This window comes from Hylaeus anthracinus, unplaced genomic scaffold, assembly GCF_026225885.1.
Source record: "Hylaeus anthracinus isolate JK02 unplaced genomic scaffold, UHH_iyHylAnth1.0_haploid 5, whole genome shotgun sequence".
Lineage (NCBI taxonomy): Eukaryota > Metazoa > Arthropoda > Insecta > Hymenoptera > Colletidae > Hylaeus > Hylaeus anthracinus.
Genome location: NW_026535322.1, coordinates 6,249,110 through 6,264,324, shown reverse-complemented (window position 1 = coordinate 6,264,324; position 15,215 = coordinate 6,249,110). Strand labels below are relative to the sequence as shown.

The 15,215-nt window shown below is 36.5% G+C and overlaps 1 protein-coding gene across 5 annotated transcripts in view; it reads right to left on the bottom strand.

Annotated features, from left to right (window-relative positions):
- LOC128895278 (parathyroid hormone/parathyroid hormone-related peptide receptor-like) overlaps nt 1-15,215 on the bottom strand; it is a 38,358-nt gene that overhangs the window by 1,973 nt on the left and 21,170 nt on the right. For 3 of the 5 annotated variants that reach the window (XM_054157741.1, XM_054157740.1, XM_054157742.1), the window contains exons 3-13: nt 14,612-14,691; nt 10,896-10,989; nt 6,027-6,160; nt 5,179-5,340; nt 4,154-4,248; nt 2,994-3,325; nt 2,363-2,493; nt 1,675-1,760; nt 1,388-1,532; nt 603-861; nt 185-348 (exon numbers count right to left, since the gene is read on the bottom strand). In XM_054157741.1, coding sequence (XP_054013716.1) covers nt 185-348; nt 603-861; nt 1,388-1,532; nt 1,675-1,760; nt 2,363-2,493; nt 2,994-3,325; nt 4,154-4,248; nt 5,179-5,340; nt 6,027-6,160; nt 10,896-10,989; nt 14,612-14,656 — 1,647 coding nt within the window. In that variant the 5' untranslated portion in view covers nt 14,657-14,691. Of the gene's footprint in view, nt 1-184; nt 349-602; nt 862-1,387; nt 1,533-1,674; nt 1,761-2,362; nt 2,494-2,993; nt 3,326-4,153; nt 4,249-5,178; nt 5,341-6,026; nt 6,161-10,895; nt 10,990-14,611; nt 14,692-15,215 lie in introns of those variants that run through there. The other 2 variants (XM_054157743.1, XM_054157744.1) reach the window with 2 other exon arrangements.

Below are 15,215 nucleotides of genomic sequence, written 5' to 3'. Positions count from 1 at the left end.
TATTTTGGTCTGTTTTCATATTTAGAGGACGAAACCACCCCTCAATGTTCATTAGAAGGAGTTTAATTCTAAATATGGGTTTTCTACATTTCCAATTGCGCTTTAATTACAAATTTCATTGAAATCGATCAACAGAACAAAATAATGATCAAAAGACTTGAAAAATGTTGTAAGAAGAACTCACGTTAGAGCAGAATGAAAGCAACGACTGATCCGTGTACTTGCTATAGAGGGGTGGCGAATGACTGTTTCGTTGACTTTGGTTACCCGGAAGTGCACTCTGTCCGTTTCCTGCGATTTCCAGGTAGCCTCTACTGCTCGCTAGACTACCTCCTCGCGTGCCAATATCTGAAAAATCCCATTCCATCGCCAACCTTTAATAAACACCTTCATTTTGATCCCAATATCGAGGAAATTGGAGAAAATTTCTAGTCGAAGGGTCAAACCGACACTCTACTATAATATTAATATTACAATAAATTAATTGTAATATCACTCTATTTCATCGTAACATCATTGTTACAAAGATGAACAGCAACAGGACACGCTTGTTTCGAGCATAAAAGACAGAGAACAGGATTCGTAGGATAGAGAGGAGACACCTTGTGTACTCGCCGTCGAGTGAGTAGAGCGTCGAGCATCCCTATCGTGAAGGGACCAAGGGCTCGTCCACCATCGCTGCCTCTTCGAGCGTCTGTCGATCTTGGCTACGTTGCAACTGCACGTGCTTCCGGAGTACGTCGACGGTCTGGAAAGCCATCTGGGACGGAAACGAGGAAGCCGTTGGCTCCTGATGGCTCTGGACACCTCGGCCCTAACCTCGCCATTCAGGAAACAGTATAAAACGGCCACGAAGAAACCCTGGTGAAAATAAAATGCAATTATTCGGTGTAGAAATTAATTTTGTGAAATGTTCAGTAATTGATACAGATTCGAAAAAACTTGAATTTATACGGAAATAAAGTTCCTGGGGATATAGTTACAGCGGGCTTTTCCATTTTGTAATGAAAATGGTTTTAAGGGTGGAAGCAACCCTTGGAAATAATTCTGGTTATATTTTTGGTGATATCTCTGAAAGCATGAGAGATATTGAAAAAATGTTAAATACAAAATTTAACGGTGTTTAATGTTCTATGACATCATAGTGAAACATTGAAAAGAAGTTTATTTTGAACGATATTTCCTCCGGCCTAAATTTGTCCAACGCTCGCTGCATGAACTTTCTTCAATTCTTAAATAAATAAATTTTTCTACGGCTACATCGCTTTAGAAAGAATGGTATAGATAAAGGAAACATAAGGAAAAGTTAAGAAATTAATTAAATACCAAGATGGAGGGAACTCGTTATCAAGAGTGGGCTCAAGAAAGGTGTAATAAAATGAAGTACCTGGAACGACGCAAATAATTGATCACAGAATAACCAGGCGACCTCAACAGTCTCGTTAACGCCCATGCTGTAAGACATCCCCAAGAAAACGGTGTAATGCACCCCGAAGAGGGGCACCAAGACCAGAGTGCTCTTCGCCCATCTCCTGAAATCGTTCGCAAGTTTCTCGTGAGCTGCTTAAGCGGTGGTGGGATGTATGGAGGATATAATTTCCAGGAACTATTCAAGGTCGGATTAAATACGTCAGGGTGATTAATATAGTCGTTAGGGAGGAAAACGAAGCTTACTTGTATCGTTGAGTTTCCTCGGATACCGTCGATCTCAACTTCAGTAGGAGAACCCTCACTATGTTCACGAAGAACACGAAATTGATCTGTGGCGATTCGCAAACCATAACAGATAAATTGCAGTAGAACTGTTTTGCATTTCTTGTTTCGTTAAGTGTCTTAGAAATGGGAAATTTAGAAATTAGAAATGAGGATAATTTTATTTCGGAAATGTTTATTTAATTTGCACTAGTTGCAATAGACTTGACATGATTTTTTTTTTAATATACGTTAGTATGTTAATCACAAAATGACTAATATTTATAAAAATTATTTTGTAACAATATAGCGACGTATTTATTTTTTAATTCTCTTTCTTAATCTTTTTTAATGATTTAAAAGAAGGAATATTCAATATTCTATTTCTAATGATGAAAACTCGGTATCCAATTTTTAACACTAATTATCGACTATGGAATACCCAATATCCGAGCTATAATATTTAAAATTTGATAATCAAACCCCAATTTTCAATAATTAATATTCAATTTCTGATACTCGAGGCTACATGCACGAGGCTAAATACCTGAAATTCAGTATGGAACCACTAATAGTCAAAATTCAATAGATAATAATGGATATCCAATAACCAACACCCGATATATTGCTACAGTACGATGATTGGAAACATAATCCTAAGCAGTCTTACCAGAACAGACAACATTGTAGGCACTCGAATAATGAGAAACAGATTACGGTTCTCGTGAGTGGTCCAACAGTAGTTATCCTCGAGTATGACTCTCATCACGATCCAACAAGACACGAATATTGCTGGCAGGCCTGTGAATCAGACCCAGTGAAACTCTATTACTAATTTCGTTTGCTTGGGGTGATAGCTAACGTAATAAAGGTTCAACTGTGGTGCTTACTTTTCTGTAAAACGAACGGTGGTAAGATTCAAAGAAGTTTAAAGAAAGCGAGATCTAACTTCTGAGTACTCAATAATAAAATGTACATAGTATATATCATTAAGTACTCGAACCAAGTATCCAATTAACAATAATCAAATATTTAATATTCTAACTTCCGACATTCACTGCTTCGCTTAATAATCGATACTCGATATTCTGTCAAAAATATCAAATATCCAGTATTTAAAACTGAATATCCAAAACATAATACTCATTTAACGTTCCAACTGCAATACATCTTGTACCAAATATCTTCTACCAAATACCCAACACCCCAATACTCAAAACACCTTATCCAACATCCAACATCGAACGTACATCCCTTAATCCTCCTTAACTCCTATTTAAATTCCATATCTATCAACTCACCCCATCCAAGACACACGTAGATAGTAATATTGGAGTTGGCGTAGGTGAACAGCGCGAAAAACACCAAATTATGCAGAAATAGTCCCTCCATCAGTATCCAAAAGTAATTGGCGAGTATAAAATACTGCCACAAGCTGGTGAACGCCTTGCACAGCCAACTACCGTTGTTCTCATCTCCCAGCCAATAGTTTTTACCATCCTTGAACGTCATATCCGTCGCCAGGCCGATCCCAGACACGAACAAGAAGCCCTTTATCAGAGCCATGAACGCTCTCAGCATGAACGAGGCGAACAGGTGCATATGGAGGACGTTTCGGGGACATCGCAATTTCCTACGTCCAATTCGGGAGAAACTTGGAGTAGTGAGCCGAAGTTTCGACGATTCGAGACGTCGACGGACAGATTTGTCGCGGCGGGAACGGGTGAGACGACAAGGGACACGTACACAGAATTTTTTGAAAAGATTGCACGCTGACCAGGACGAAATTTTGTTTAAGCGGACGAGCTGACGAGCAGACAGCGAACAGGAATCTTTGCTGCACGAGCGGCAATGCATTTCGCTGCGGAAAATTCTCGCTGGGACAGATAGAGGAATCGGAAATTTAATTTTAAGGAGCTGCACACACTCAAGTGGAAATTATTGATTTTTTCAGCGTAATTTCTATTTGCACGAGGTTATCTTTGAATTGGAGTATCTAGAGGATTTCATTTGTAAATTTAAAATATGTAGTTGGTATTTTGCTTCTATTTGCGAATATTTCAATGCTCCACTCTATACATGTGATATCGAGCAACTGATACTTAATAATAAGTGAAATAAATAAATTACTAGTAGGTTGTGGTATGATTTAATGTCGAATCCCGATGGGGCCCTTTTCGTACGAACCCACTTTTCAATACCAAATACGTAATATTTCAGTTTTAATTCATAATTATTCATCACATCACTTGCTCAATCCAGATGCTCCCACTTTCGAAATAAAATGATACACTTCGTGCAATTGTATTCTTTTCACACGTTACAACCTCATCAAACGAATACTCACAGAATTGATGAATAAAATTATAAACTATCGTTTAAAAAAAAATCCACAAGGTCCACGTTTGTTAATCCTAGGTGTGCGCAGCTCTTCGGACGTCAATCTTTGGCTGATACTTACTTGATCAGTGCCAAAATGAAGAACGCCACCACCAAAGTGAAAAAGGAAACGGTGTAACCGACCGTTGAGACGGTCTTCAGTATCGGCAAGAATCTCTGCAACAAAAATTTGTCCAATCCAATTATTTTCCATTTTCCGAAAGGTTAATTGTGCGCTGGCATAATCGTTTCGTGAAATGACGGACATCAGAAACTGGTAACCGCGTCTGGGAACTTTCAATCTCTTTAATTGTAATTCAATCTCTCTCCCTGAAAAGTTAATTTCGTGGAAACATTTCCGTGGGGAGAAAACACGAAGAAGAACCTTAATGGTCCGCTTTCAACGTCCGCTGTCATTCTGTTATTTTCAGTACAGGGCTTTTAGAAGTTTGTTGGGGGATTCGATTTTATTTTACGTCTGCAACTTGTGACAAGCTCGCAGGGCGAAGCGAAGGACAGACGAAGACGGCGTTAATGGTAACGAGAGGGTAGATAAACATGGAGAAAATAGCGGTGGTGTACGTCTAATTAGCGCCAGAAGGGGCTTCCTGTTTAAAAGGATCGACGTCACTGGTATGATTCCTATCGATTTCCAACAGTTTCACGTAGGAATGTTATTATCTTTTCAGGAGTATTTTCCATGGAATGTTTTTCAGGGCGAGGAATTATTTTCCTGTGAGCAAGTTGAAACGTAAAATTGAGAGGAATCGGTATCCAATTAGTTATTTTAGGAACTAATAGTCGGATAAGGACACGATTCGAGTTTCTTTGAATTCTGCTGTTTGAATATCTGCTGTGTCGACAGTTTTCAATTATACTTGTACTTGTATTTGTATTTATTGTGAAACATTTACATAATTATTAACACAATTCGTGTAACAAAATATCTTTATGTTTACATGTTCCTATTTCATATTAACTACGCACGTTTATTATACCCCTCTCTTCCTAATACCGTTTATTTTATTTTTGGATTATTCCAAAACTCTAAACATATCCCTTAAACATTTCTTTGACACCTATGAAATTTGCGTAAACAACACTCACCATAGTCAAAGTTTGATTGTTGCCTCCTTCGCTGTCGAAATCCTTGATCACATAGGGTACCAACGAATCCGGATAACACTGACTGTAGTTGGTCCACGTGGCATTGGTAGCGTCGTTCCAAAACCACTGGCCGTCAGGCATGCACTGTCTCGATGCATTCGCCTGCGAAACGCATACTCGATGAGAATTTATATCTCGAATACGACGGAACGTGCATATCCAATTATGTCCTGAAGGGCTCTAACTGGACTCTAACTTCAACGACATAGTTCGCATCGACGTAGTAGCATCGAAAAGCCCTCCAGTGTTTGTGGAATTATTGGGTAATCCCGCGGTTGGTTAATGTCGACGCGAGAAACTGCGACAGAGACGCTGTTGTTGCGCGTACAAGTTAATTTAACTGCAAGTTTTCGGTATTCAAAATTGTGATTATGTGGATCGAGAAGGTGAAGAAAATGATATTGGCGAACTAATGTAATTAAGTGGCTGAGAGGGAGTGATTTAAATTCATACAGAAAATTCTACTATAAACTCAACACTTTATTTACCGGGAGCCTATTTGTAGGCTTTTTAATCACGGTATTTAGCTATTCGAATTTATTTACTGTGTCGATGGCTGTCTACTTACGGTGTTCGGTGTTTGGAAACAGACTTTGCTTTCAATTTACCTAGTAACAGTATGGACAAATTGTTGTCAGCCTAGATTGGCATATGCTACTGTGGAAAATTCTTTTTTGAATTAAAGACTGCTTCTAAATATCCCGGTAGATAAAGTGTTGATACTGAAAATGCATTGTATAGATAATGTTTCGAGAGACTAGAGGTTCCATTTGAAGTTTAATCGTTACCTCACTATCAAAGCCAGCTATGTATGGTGGACAGCGCATAACAGCGAGTTCTCCAGGTGGCGTCGAGTTCCAGCAGAGTATTGTGTCCCAAAATACAGGACACCAGCCTTGTGAATGTTTGCTTGTGTTCACAACTAGGCATACACGTATTATGATCATTTACTTTCTTGAACAATTATTATTCTGTAGGAGTACACGGAAGGGTTGCGAGGAAAATTAGACCAGATAAATTAAAAATTAAATATATATATATCGTTTAAAATAAAATGGTTAAATATCTTTGTAAGAAAAATTAGTATCATGGAGATATATTCGACACGGTAAAGGTCATTAGAAATAAACTTATATAACTTCGACAACTGATTAAAAATTAGCTCATATTGTAAATAAATCCTGTAGCACTGACGAAACATGAATTTATATAAAATTAAATATATTCATTTTATTTAATATTATATAAATTCAATTCTGAAATATTTTGTATTTATTGTCACGTAGCATAAATCACCAACCACGATACAATGATGTTAATCCTGATAATATAAAAAATTGAATATAAACACTTTGTTATAATCTGCATTAAAATTATCGAAGCTACTTTTGGAAAACCCACTATTTTCTTATAATTATGGAGAGTTGGTCCAGCATTAATGTTGAAAATTATGGTCCTGCTATTTGATGTCTGACACGATTTCGGAACTAGCGTTACAGGAATAGGAATCCATTAAGGCTGGACCGTGTGTGTCCGGGCCGAAATCACATTTAAGCATTTGCTTATGCAGTCACGCGGTCACTTTGCATCGATGCCTCTCTTTTTGCGACCTATCGTGCTCTGGGACAGCCAGAGGTGAACGTTCCTGCTTGCAAGCCACCACGTTTAATGACATCAATTATCTATTAAACTTCTCCAAAAGTTTCTTGAATATAGGTTTCATAGAGGAAAGGGTGAGAAGTACTAACATTTATTCCGAATCGGGATAACATTCGAAACGATGTTTAAAAAGCATCAAAGAGCATCGAAGTCTCGTGAAATCAAGAGCCCATAATTTAATTTGTTACGAGTCGTTTCCACAGCAATCGCACATGTATAAAATTTTGGTTTCATAAAGGAAGGAACAAAGAGTCCTGCCATATTTTTTTCCGAATCGCTGTAACGTTCGAATCAAGATTTTAAAAAATATCAAAATTAATTATTAGCCTCATAAAACCAAGACTCACGTCCATGGAACATGTCCAACTTTTATTATAATAATTTCCTCACTTGCTCCACCTTTCTAAAATATAATTCTCACAGCACCTTCTTTGGATTCTTTTTCACGAACCAGTCATTCGTCCCCAACTCGATCTCGGCGCCTAGTTTCACAATGGTAACCTATTTTACGCGTGCGAACCAAGAATTGAAAGACTAGCAATTCCGTTTCGGTAATTCCGCTCTGAAATCGGAAGTAGGCCGCACGTGCCGGAAACGTAGCAACCCCGTGGCAATATAGGACGTAATATCGCTTCCGTGGCCGTGTAAAAGTCTGACGGTGATGCGTGACTGTTACTTTTCCGAACTCGGAAAGTCTCGCGGAAACTATTTACAGCCAACGAAACGAACTGCACGTCGCGAATTTTTATGTTGAATTTCTTGCTGAAATTCTGTGCCAAACCAACGCTGTCAAACGATTTATTTACTTCGATAGAACGTAGAACAAAATAAGTTGATAAGCTTCTCAGAAACGAATAAAATCGTGGAAACGAGGATTTTGTTAATATTTTTCTGAAAATTTTCATTCGTGACGAACAACACTTCTTGAACAATCTGTAGATATAATAAGTGTAAAGTGTAAAGTGAGATTAGATTTAGATTAGCAGTAGACAACACCAAGGAACCGTGGCTGGTACTAGTGGCCCGTAAAAGAACAAAGTCTCTAGTATAATAATTGGAGCGACAATTAAATTACAGCGTATCGCGTGACAGAGCACATATTTCGATACTAATCGTTTAATGAAAAATCGATGCCGCGTGGATGGCCAATTAGTCAGCAGTTTTCAGCTACCGTTGCGTTGGAGAAGTAATGGACTTAACGCCAACTGAAAATTCACTTTCTTTCGTGAAATTCAATTGCACACTAGAGTTGTTTTATTGAATTTCGAAATCCTAAAGTACCTATCCATCAAAATTATTCATTTCATTTTCAATCACGATCATTCCTTTCAGAAAATTATCATTGGTCACGTTTGATGATGATTTCACATTTACAAAAGACCTTTAAGGTCGATTAATATATGCTATACAGAATCCATTTCCAACGTCAATGAATATTTAATCAAATTTAATTCGAATTATTTGAAAATGACATATCCTCCATATGGATTAATTTGTATTCAACGCAAATGAGATTTTGCCATTTAATATATTGCCTTATACATCAAAAACCGACAAACTTGTTTTATTTTGGTAAAGTTCGCTTCCTCTTTAAAACGCATTTCCAGAGAAATTCTGCTTCTCCCTTCTGGCAGGCGAAAAAAAAGATGCCGAACTCGTGGTTGGACGTTTGCGTCAGAATATTGTTTGAAAAGTGGAGAAATGTTCGTTTCATCTTTTTCAAAGGAAGCTTCGGTAATTTGTTCTTTAATTCTAATAGACCTTATTTTTGATTAATTAAATACAATAAGAGAAAAACAAAAATTATTTTCACACAAAACTGAAATAAAATATCTGATATCCCATGTACGTTACAATCACAATTACGATTACAATTTTCTATTAGTAATCTTCATTTGTTCGCAATATTCATAGGAATTTTGGTTATTCTTTCACTCTTCTGTCCGTCAATTTTCCTGGAATTATTTTAACGACCAATTTTACAAATTTTTGGACGCTTTCTATTTCCTTAGTAAATAGTGGAGTCCACGTTTCCGAGAAAATACTGGACGTTTGCATTATAATTCCAAAATAAATATCGAGCTTCCCGGATGGAGGCTATCTAGAGGATCGCCAAAATCCCCTGCTGAAAGCGGATCGATCGCAGGAATCGCTTCATTATGTATGATTAAAAATGGTAAAAATGGCCCTGTTACATAAAAAGTTATATTATAATCACTTAATAATTAAACCTGATGGATGATGTCCTTTAAGGGTCCATTATCACTTTGTTGACAGGTGAATTCTATTGATATTTACAATATTAAAAATGGTAGAAATGGCACTGTCGAGTAGTAAGTGACAAATGTCTCTTAATAATTAAATCTGACAGATAGTGTCGTTGAAACGTTTATTACGATTATGTTGACAGGTGTATTCTATTAATATACAAGATATTAAAAATGGCAAAAATGGCACTGTCGCCTAGAAGATGCCGTTAAGTCCTTAATGGTTAAACCTGAAAGATAATGTCATCGACAGATGTATTCTATTAATATTAAAAATGAAATTCCTTAATGGTTCTCTAAAATTATTAAAAATGGTAAAAATTGTTCTGTCGTATAGGAAATTCCATAACTTCACACGTTCTGCTGTAATAATTGCAAACTATTCCAATGTACAAAATACCAAAATAATCGATTACATTCACGGAATACAAAAAATGCACATTTGAACGTGATGTCGCCGTGACCAGGAATATTAATTTCAGAAACACGAAGAGAATTTCCACAGGATTCGAAAATTCATGGAATTTGCGAAAGCTCGTCGATAATCAAACAACGATACGACTGTGATCCATTCCCTGCTCGCTAATTGGACGAAATGCCTGGGATATAAACTTTCCCCACCTTTTCCAGGCACAGGACGACGAAACTAAATTTAATCGTGGAGAAAAGTAGAAGTGCTTCGAGTTGCAAACTTCGCGCCAGTGTCGATTGTTAATTGTAACAGTTGGCGAATTTCACGTTTCCTAGAAATCCAGCAAAATTTCTACCGTCAGGATTCGTCGCTTTCTAATTACATTTCAGGCTTCTGGATAAAAAAAAAGAAAGATATGTCGAATCGAGTGACCTCCTCCTTTTCGAAGTCAAATAAGTTCGAAAAAGAATTCTCTATGAAAAATGAAATCATAAAACTTAGGATTTCGTTAATATTTTTCTGAAAATTAAAATGTTTTAGCAGAATATTTATCAGGATTTATAAACCTTTATCAAGATTTATGATGATTTGCCAAAGTTGATCAAAATTGTGCGACATCTATCGGCATTTGTCAACCTTCGTCAACATTAAAATCATTACTTTTGTATCAACGTAATTTAATAGGAATGTCTTCAAGATCCCAAGCAACAAAAATATATGTTTGACACAGAATAAAAATATTCACCCTTAAAAACAACAGCTGTAATATAATTACATAATTTTGTAAACTTCGATAGTGTATCAAATTCAGGTTGAAGTATAACAAAAATTATTTACCTCGAAAACCAATGCATCAAAATTGAATGTCATGAAAAATGCTCTAGTTTCACGCATACGAGATAAAGCGGATATTTTACTGGCTGCAGGCACTGTTTGTGATATTTTATATTTCTATCTAATATTTATGCCGACGTATACAGAAAGTGTCAGGATATTATGTTTGTTGTTGATATTCTGAAATTCTTATTTCCCCATGAATTTTATTTAAACTCCTCTTCCTTTTCTTTCTTTTTTATTCTCTCGGTGTAAAGAAAATGTTATTCCGTCGCGTGAAATTAATTGACAAATAATAAATGCGACTAAATTAAATATCGAAATATTTAAGGAAATTTTGAATAATTATAATGGCATTTTCAACTAAAGAAATTGTCTCTAATGATCTTACGTACAACAATTTTATTTCTTTTTTGGGAGGTGCATTTGTTAAAATGTTTAGAGGGGATGTTGTTTATATAATCTTTATGCAAACATTCGTTCACCTGAAGTCCTTTCTACGTTGCACTCATTCTCCTTCTTCATCAGTATGTGTCTCTGGAGATGATGGCTGCTCGGATGATTGAAATCAATGTTCTCCTGAAACGATACAAAAATAATCTTAAAAAAATAAATAAAAATTGCATAAACATATTTATTCTAATGCTCGAGATTTCTCTACGGTTTATTAAAATTCATCAACATTCGTGAAGATTTATCAACGTTCATCAACATCTATGAGCACTCGTGAATATTTATCGACATTCGTCGAGATTCACCAACATTCTTTTTATAGTATCGATAGGATAAACGTTATTACGCGATCGAACGTTGAAACGATGAAACATTCCTGTCAATATTTTTGTTTATTTTCAAACCAATTTCGTCTCGTAATAATTGAAATCTCTCTCTATATTTTCTGGTTGAGAGAATGAAAGCCATTTTATTTTGATTCATTGCGATGAAAATAATATTTATTAACATTTCAACGGTTTCATTTCTCGAGGGATATATTTCACGCTTGATTAAAAATACCGAAGCCAATTGCAATTTACAAGTTTATTCATCAACATCAGAACTTTTCTAATTAAATGACCCATCTCCCCCCCACTTCTTTTACGAATTCTCGATATCTGACAGAGTCAAATTATCGTAAAGCTATTTCAAGTAGTATTTAGAAATTGTTTTAATTTCTTTTAAAATTGAATTTTTGAATATAAATCTATTGCAAAGCTTTTCCGAAGTATTCCATATTTTTAGTAACAGAAACACACATTTTTATAAAAATTGTTTTTCTTACCGTAAACAGAAAACCATTCTGTTTAGTATATTGAATTTCCATTAATTTTTTATCGAATAAAAGGTCGAGGCAAACCGTTTTCAGGAGACCTTTTCTGAGAATGTTTTTTTGCAGATTTTTAGAGAATGTGGTCGATGGACTATCGAATTCTCTGACCTCGAATCGTCACGAATAGAACCGGAAATCGCTGAAATTCTGCAATCCGTTTCACTTTGGAACGCGACTCGGATCATCGACGTGATTCAAAAGAGACCGCAGAATGCGCCGCGCAAAAAGCGAGAACACGGAAACTCCATATGCAATTTCGCTGCGGACCCAACAGAGCTTAGTCGTCGGCTTTGTGTCAACACAATGTATGCAGAAGAACGACAAAGGTTTATTTTTCTATCGTGAGTGCGCCAACTGAGCCTTTCGAAAGACAACTCGATTAATTTTTGGAATTTTATTTTACATTTCAGTGTCGAGGAATTTGATCGATTCGTTTTTATAAGCAGAATGAATTTAAATAAATAAGGAAAGCAGGAGACGTAGAAAATTAAAATTAAAATACATGGGAAATAAATTTCACGTGCTTCGTATAAATAAATAAAATAAATTTAACATGAATTGACGATTTCGATCGACTAATTCTGCGACAATAAATGATGCTGAAAACCTCGTGCAGCAAATAGAAAAAGTTTACCAAGTACTTCGAACGAAGCCGAGGAATCTTCGAAAGACTTCAAAGAATTTCAATAATATGAACCGTACGAGGCGTGCGTGGAAGTGGAACGATGTCACGTACAACACCTTTTATAGACTATAAAAGAAGATTACGGTGAGACGATCCTCCGTTAACATCTCATAAAAGACTAACAAAAGGAAACAAGTACCTGAATTGAAAGCAACTAAGAATCTATGCTAATTGGAAATTAAACGACTCGAAGCTTTCCATCCATTACTCCATCCATCCCTCTTGCAATTAAAGAAAATTTCCATTTCATTTTATTTTTCCTTTCCCTGTTGATTTCTTAATCTTAAAAAAATAGGGAATAATTTTTTGCATCTTATAGCCGAGGGTGTACACATCAATTATTACGATAGTATTTATCTTTCTACGAATGAGCTGTTTTCTTAAATGTCTATACTCTTGCGAACTACATTATTAAAAAGGAGCGTACAACATATCGTTTAAGGATTATTTACGTACAAATCTTTATTTTTAAAACAGATGGTCCCATTATCGCTTTCATAATAAACGCCTCGTATCTGCTAAAAGTAAAGCTTGTTCAAATGTTTAACAAAATCCCTACCGACTTTTGAACAAAGAAATGAATAGAAATGATTAAAAATCTGAGTGATTCCAACGTTGTCCGCCATCGAATGAATTTATTTGAGGCGGCAGTAGTCATTGTCCTCGAATTCTTGATACAAACCTACCAGCGACATCAATTTCAACGTATCAAAGCCAGCCTGCGCAGCCTAACAGACGAACTAGGCCAAGTGCGCCGGAAGCTGAGACCACAAGGACCCAAATAAATCTGAGACAGGAGAGCCTCGAGTCTGTTCTTTCATCTTTACGATTCCCATCAAAAACAGACGTCTGACTTTTCGGACACGGGTTGGCTAATTGCACGCGAACCCTCTGCGCAACGAATATCTGGCGCGAAATATGCTAGGCACGGAGTAGAGAACGGGGTAGGAACAGCTGGCAGGGGTATGGATGATTACAATTTTTTGTTTCAGCTGAAAGTTAGGATAAGGTCCGCAACTTTATTGAGTAGACTTTATTAGTACCGAGGGTTTAAGGGAAGAATTATTTATTCTGATCTGAATGGTTCGAGAAACTAATATATTAAAAATTGTACTTCTCGAATCTTTAATGTTCATCAAGATTGATCAAGATTGATCGATCTAGGTACGTAAAGATTCATCGATATTCATAAAGTTCATGGCTCAATGATCGTCAATATTTAATTGCGTTTCTTGGTCTTGAAGAGATCTCTATTCAATCGCGTTAATACAAAAATAACAATTTCAAACGGAGAACAATAATATTAAAATTGTCAGGGGTGGTATGGTACAGGATGAGATATTTAAAAAATTTGAATAATTACTATATTTCGAGGTCGTTGAACAATTACATTATTGACGATACAAATGAATGGAATTGAATTCCCAGATCGCATTAGAGACTTTCACCTCTTCCACCTCTATTCGCTTTATTAGGCGCGCGATTGAAACGATCAGTGTACTGTTGGCAAATTTATTCGATCGTTTCGAACGTCGAACAATAGCGACACCATTTGCCCTGGAAAGGACTCTGTTTGGATTTCATCGAGGTGTAAATTTACCAACGGATCAATCGGACGTACCTCACCTCCTGAATTAATTTCCTGGATAATAACTAGGGTATCTGTAGAATGAGAGTGCACAGAAGGGTCCACGTTATCGTCTCGAACATTTTTTTCTAATTTTAAAAATAAACGAGTTATCTAGGTGACCCGTCTTAAATGCCCCACCCTGTATACTAATAGAGGTGTGTGGAATGGATATACCCTGAGGATCCTGGAGCTTCCTATGTGACGAAACACCGTGAGGATCTGGATTCTTTGAATGTATTCTTTGGAAATGGATATTTTCCATTTGGAGTAAACAATGACCTAACTAATGATTCTGTGAATTCAATCATTTCCTATTCAAGCTGGGGATTCCGTTTATAGGACTTAAACGTTCTCGCAAATACCCGTGAAATCTTTGATTAAAAACTCACCGAAGCGTGTGTTCGGTATTATTGCTGTCGCTGTATTAATGCTTCCACTTCGCTTCAACTATTTCCTTGCAAGATGAATTAATCGATCGAAAAGTTCTTGTATTGTCCCTTTCTGCCAATAGCGACGACTTTCTACCGAGTTCTAACAATTTAAAACGAAGTATACTTACGTAGGGATCCATAATGTCAGTTTGCTGTGTTCCGAGGTGGCGCATGAATAATTGCACTTTAACGATCCCCGCTCAGCTATCTGTAACGAATGCAACCGTGTTAATTAATTATCCGTTATATGTTTCTGTTCGATTAAATAAATGAGAAACTCATCCTTTCTTCTTATGATGTAATCAAAGTCTCAATTAAATGTTCAATCAATGGAATGGAGTTGGAGAACTAATTAAACATTAATAGAAAAGAGTTTATAAATATCTTAAACTCAGAGTGTTAGAGATATTCGCTTCGTTCTATTGTTTATTAACTTTTTGCGTGTAAATAATGAACCTTGGTACTCGTGGAAGATAGTATAGATCGTTAGCAACATTAAAGAACCGGTGTTGATAGGATTTCGATTGAAATTAAATAGTTATAAACGTTTTTCGGCGATTGGTAGATGCAACATTTGAATCGGTGCTCTCTGTTCTTCTCGCACGGTATATCTTTCTCTTTCGCACCTACGGCTGAAATTGTGCGAGAGAGAAAGATATACCGTGCGAGAAGGATAGAGAGCGGCGGCGCCATCTAGCGGTTGGATCAGGGAAGCTCCGGCTGAGTAATAGG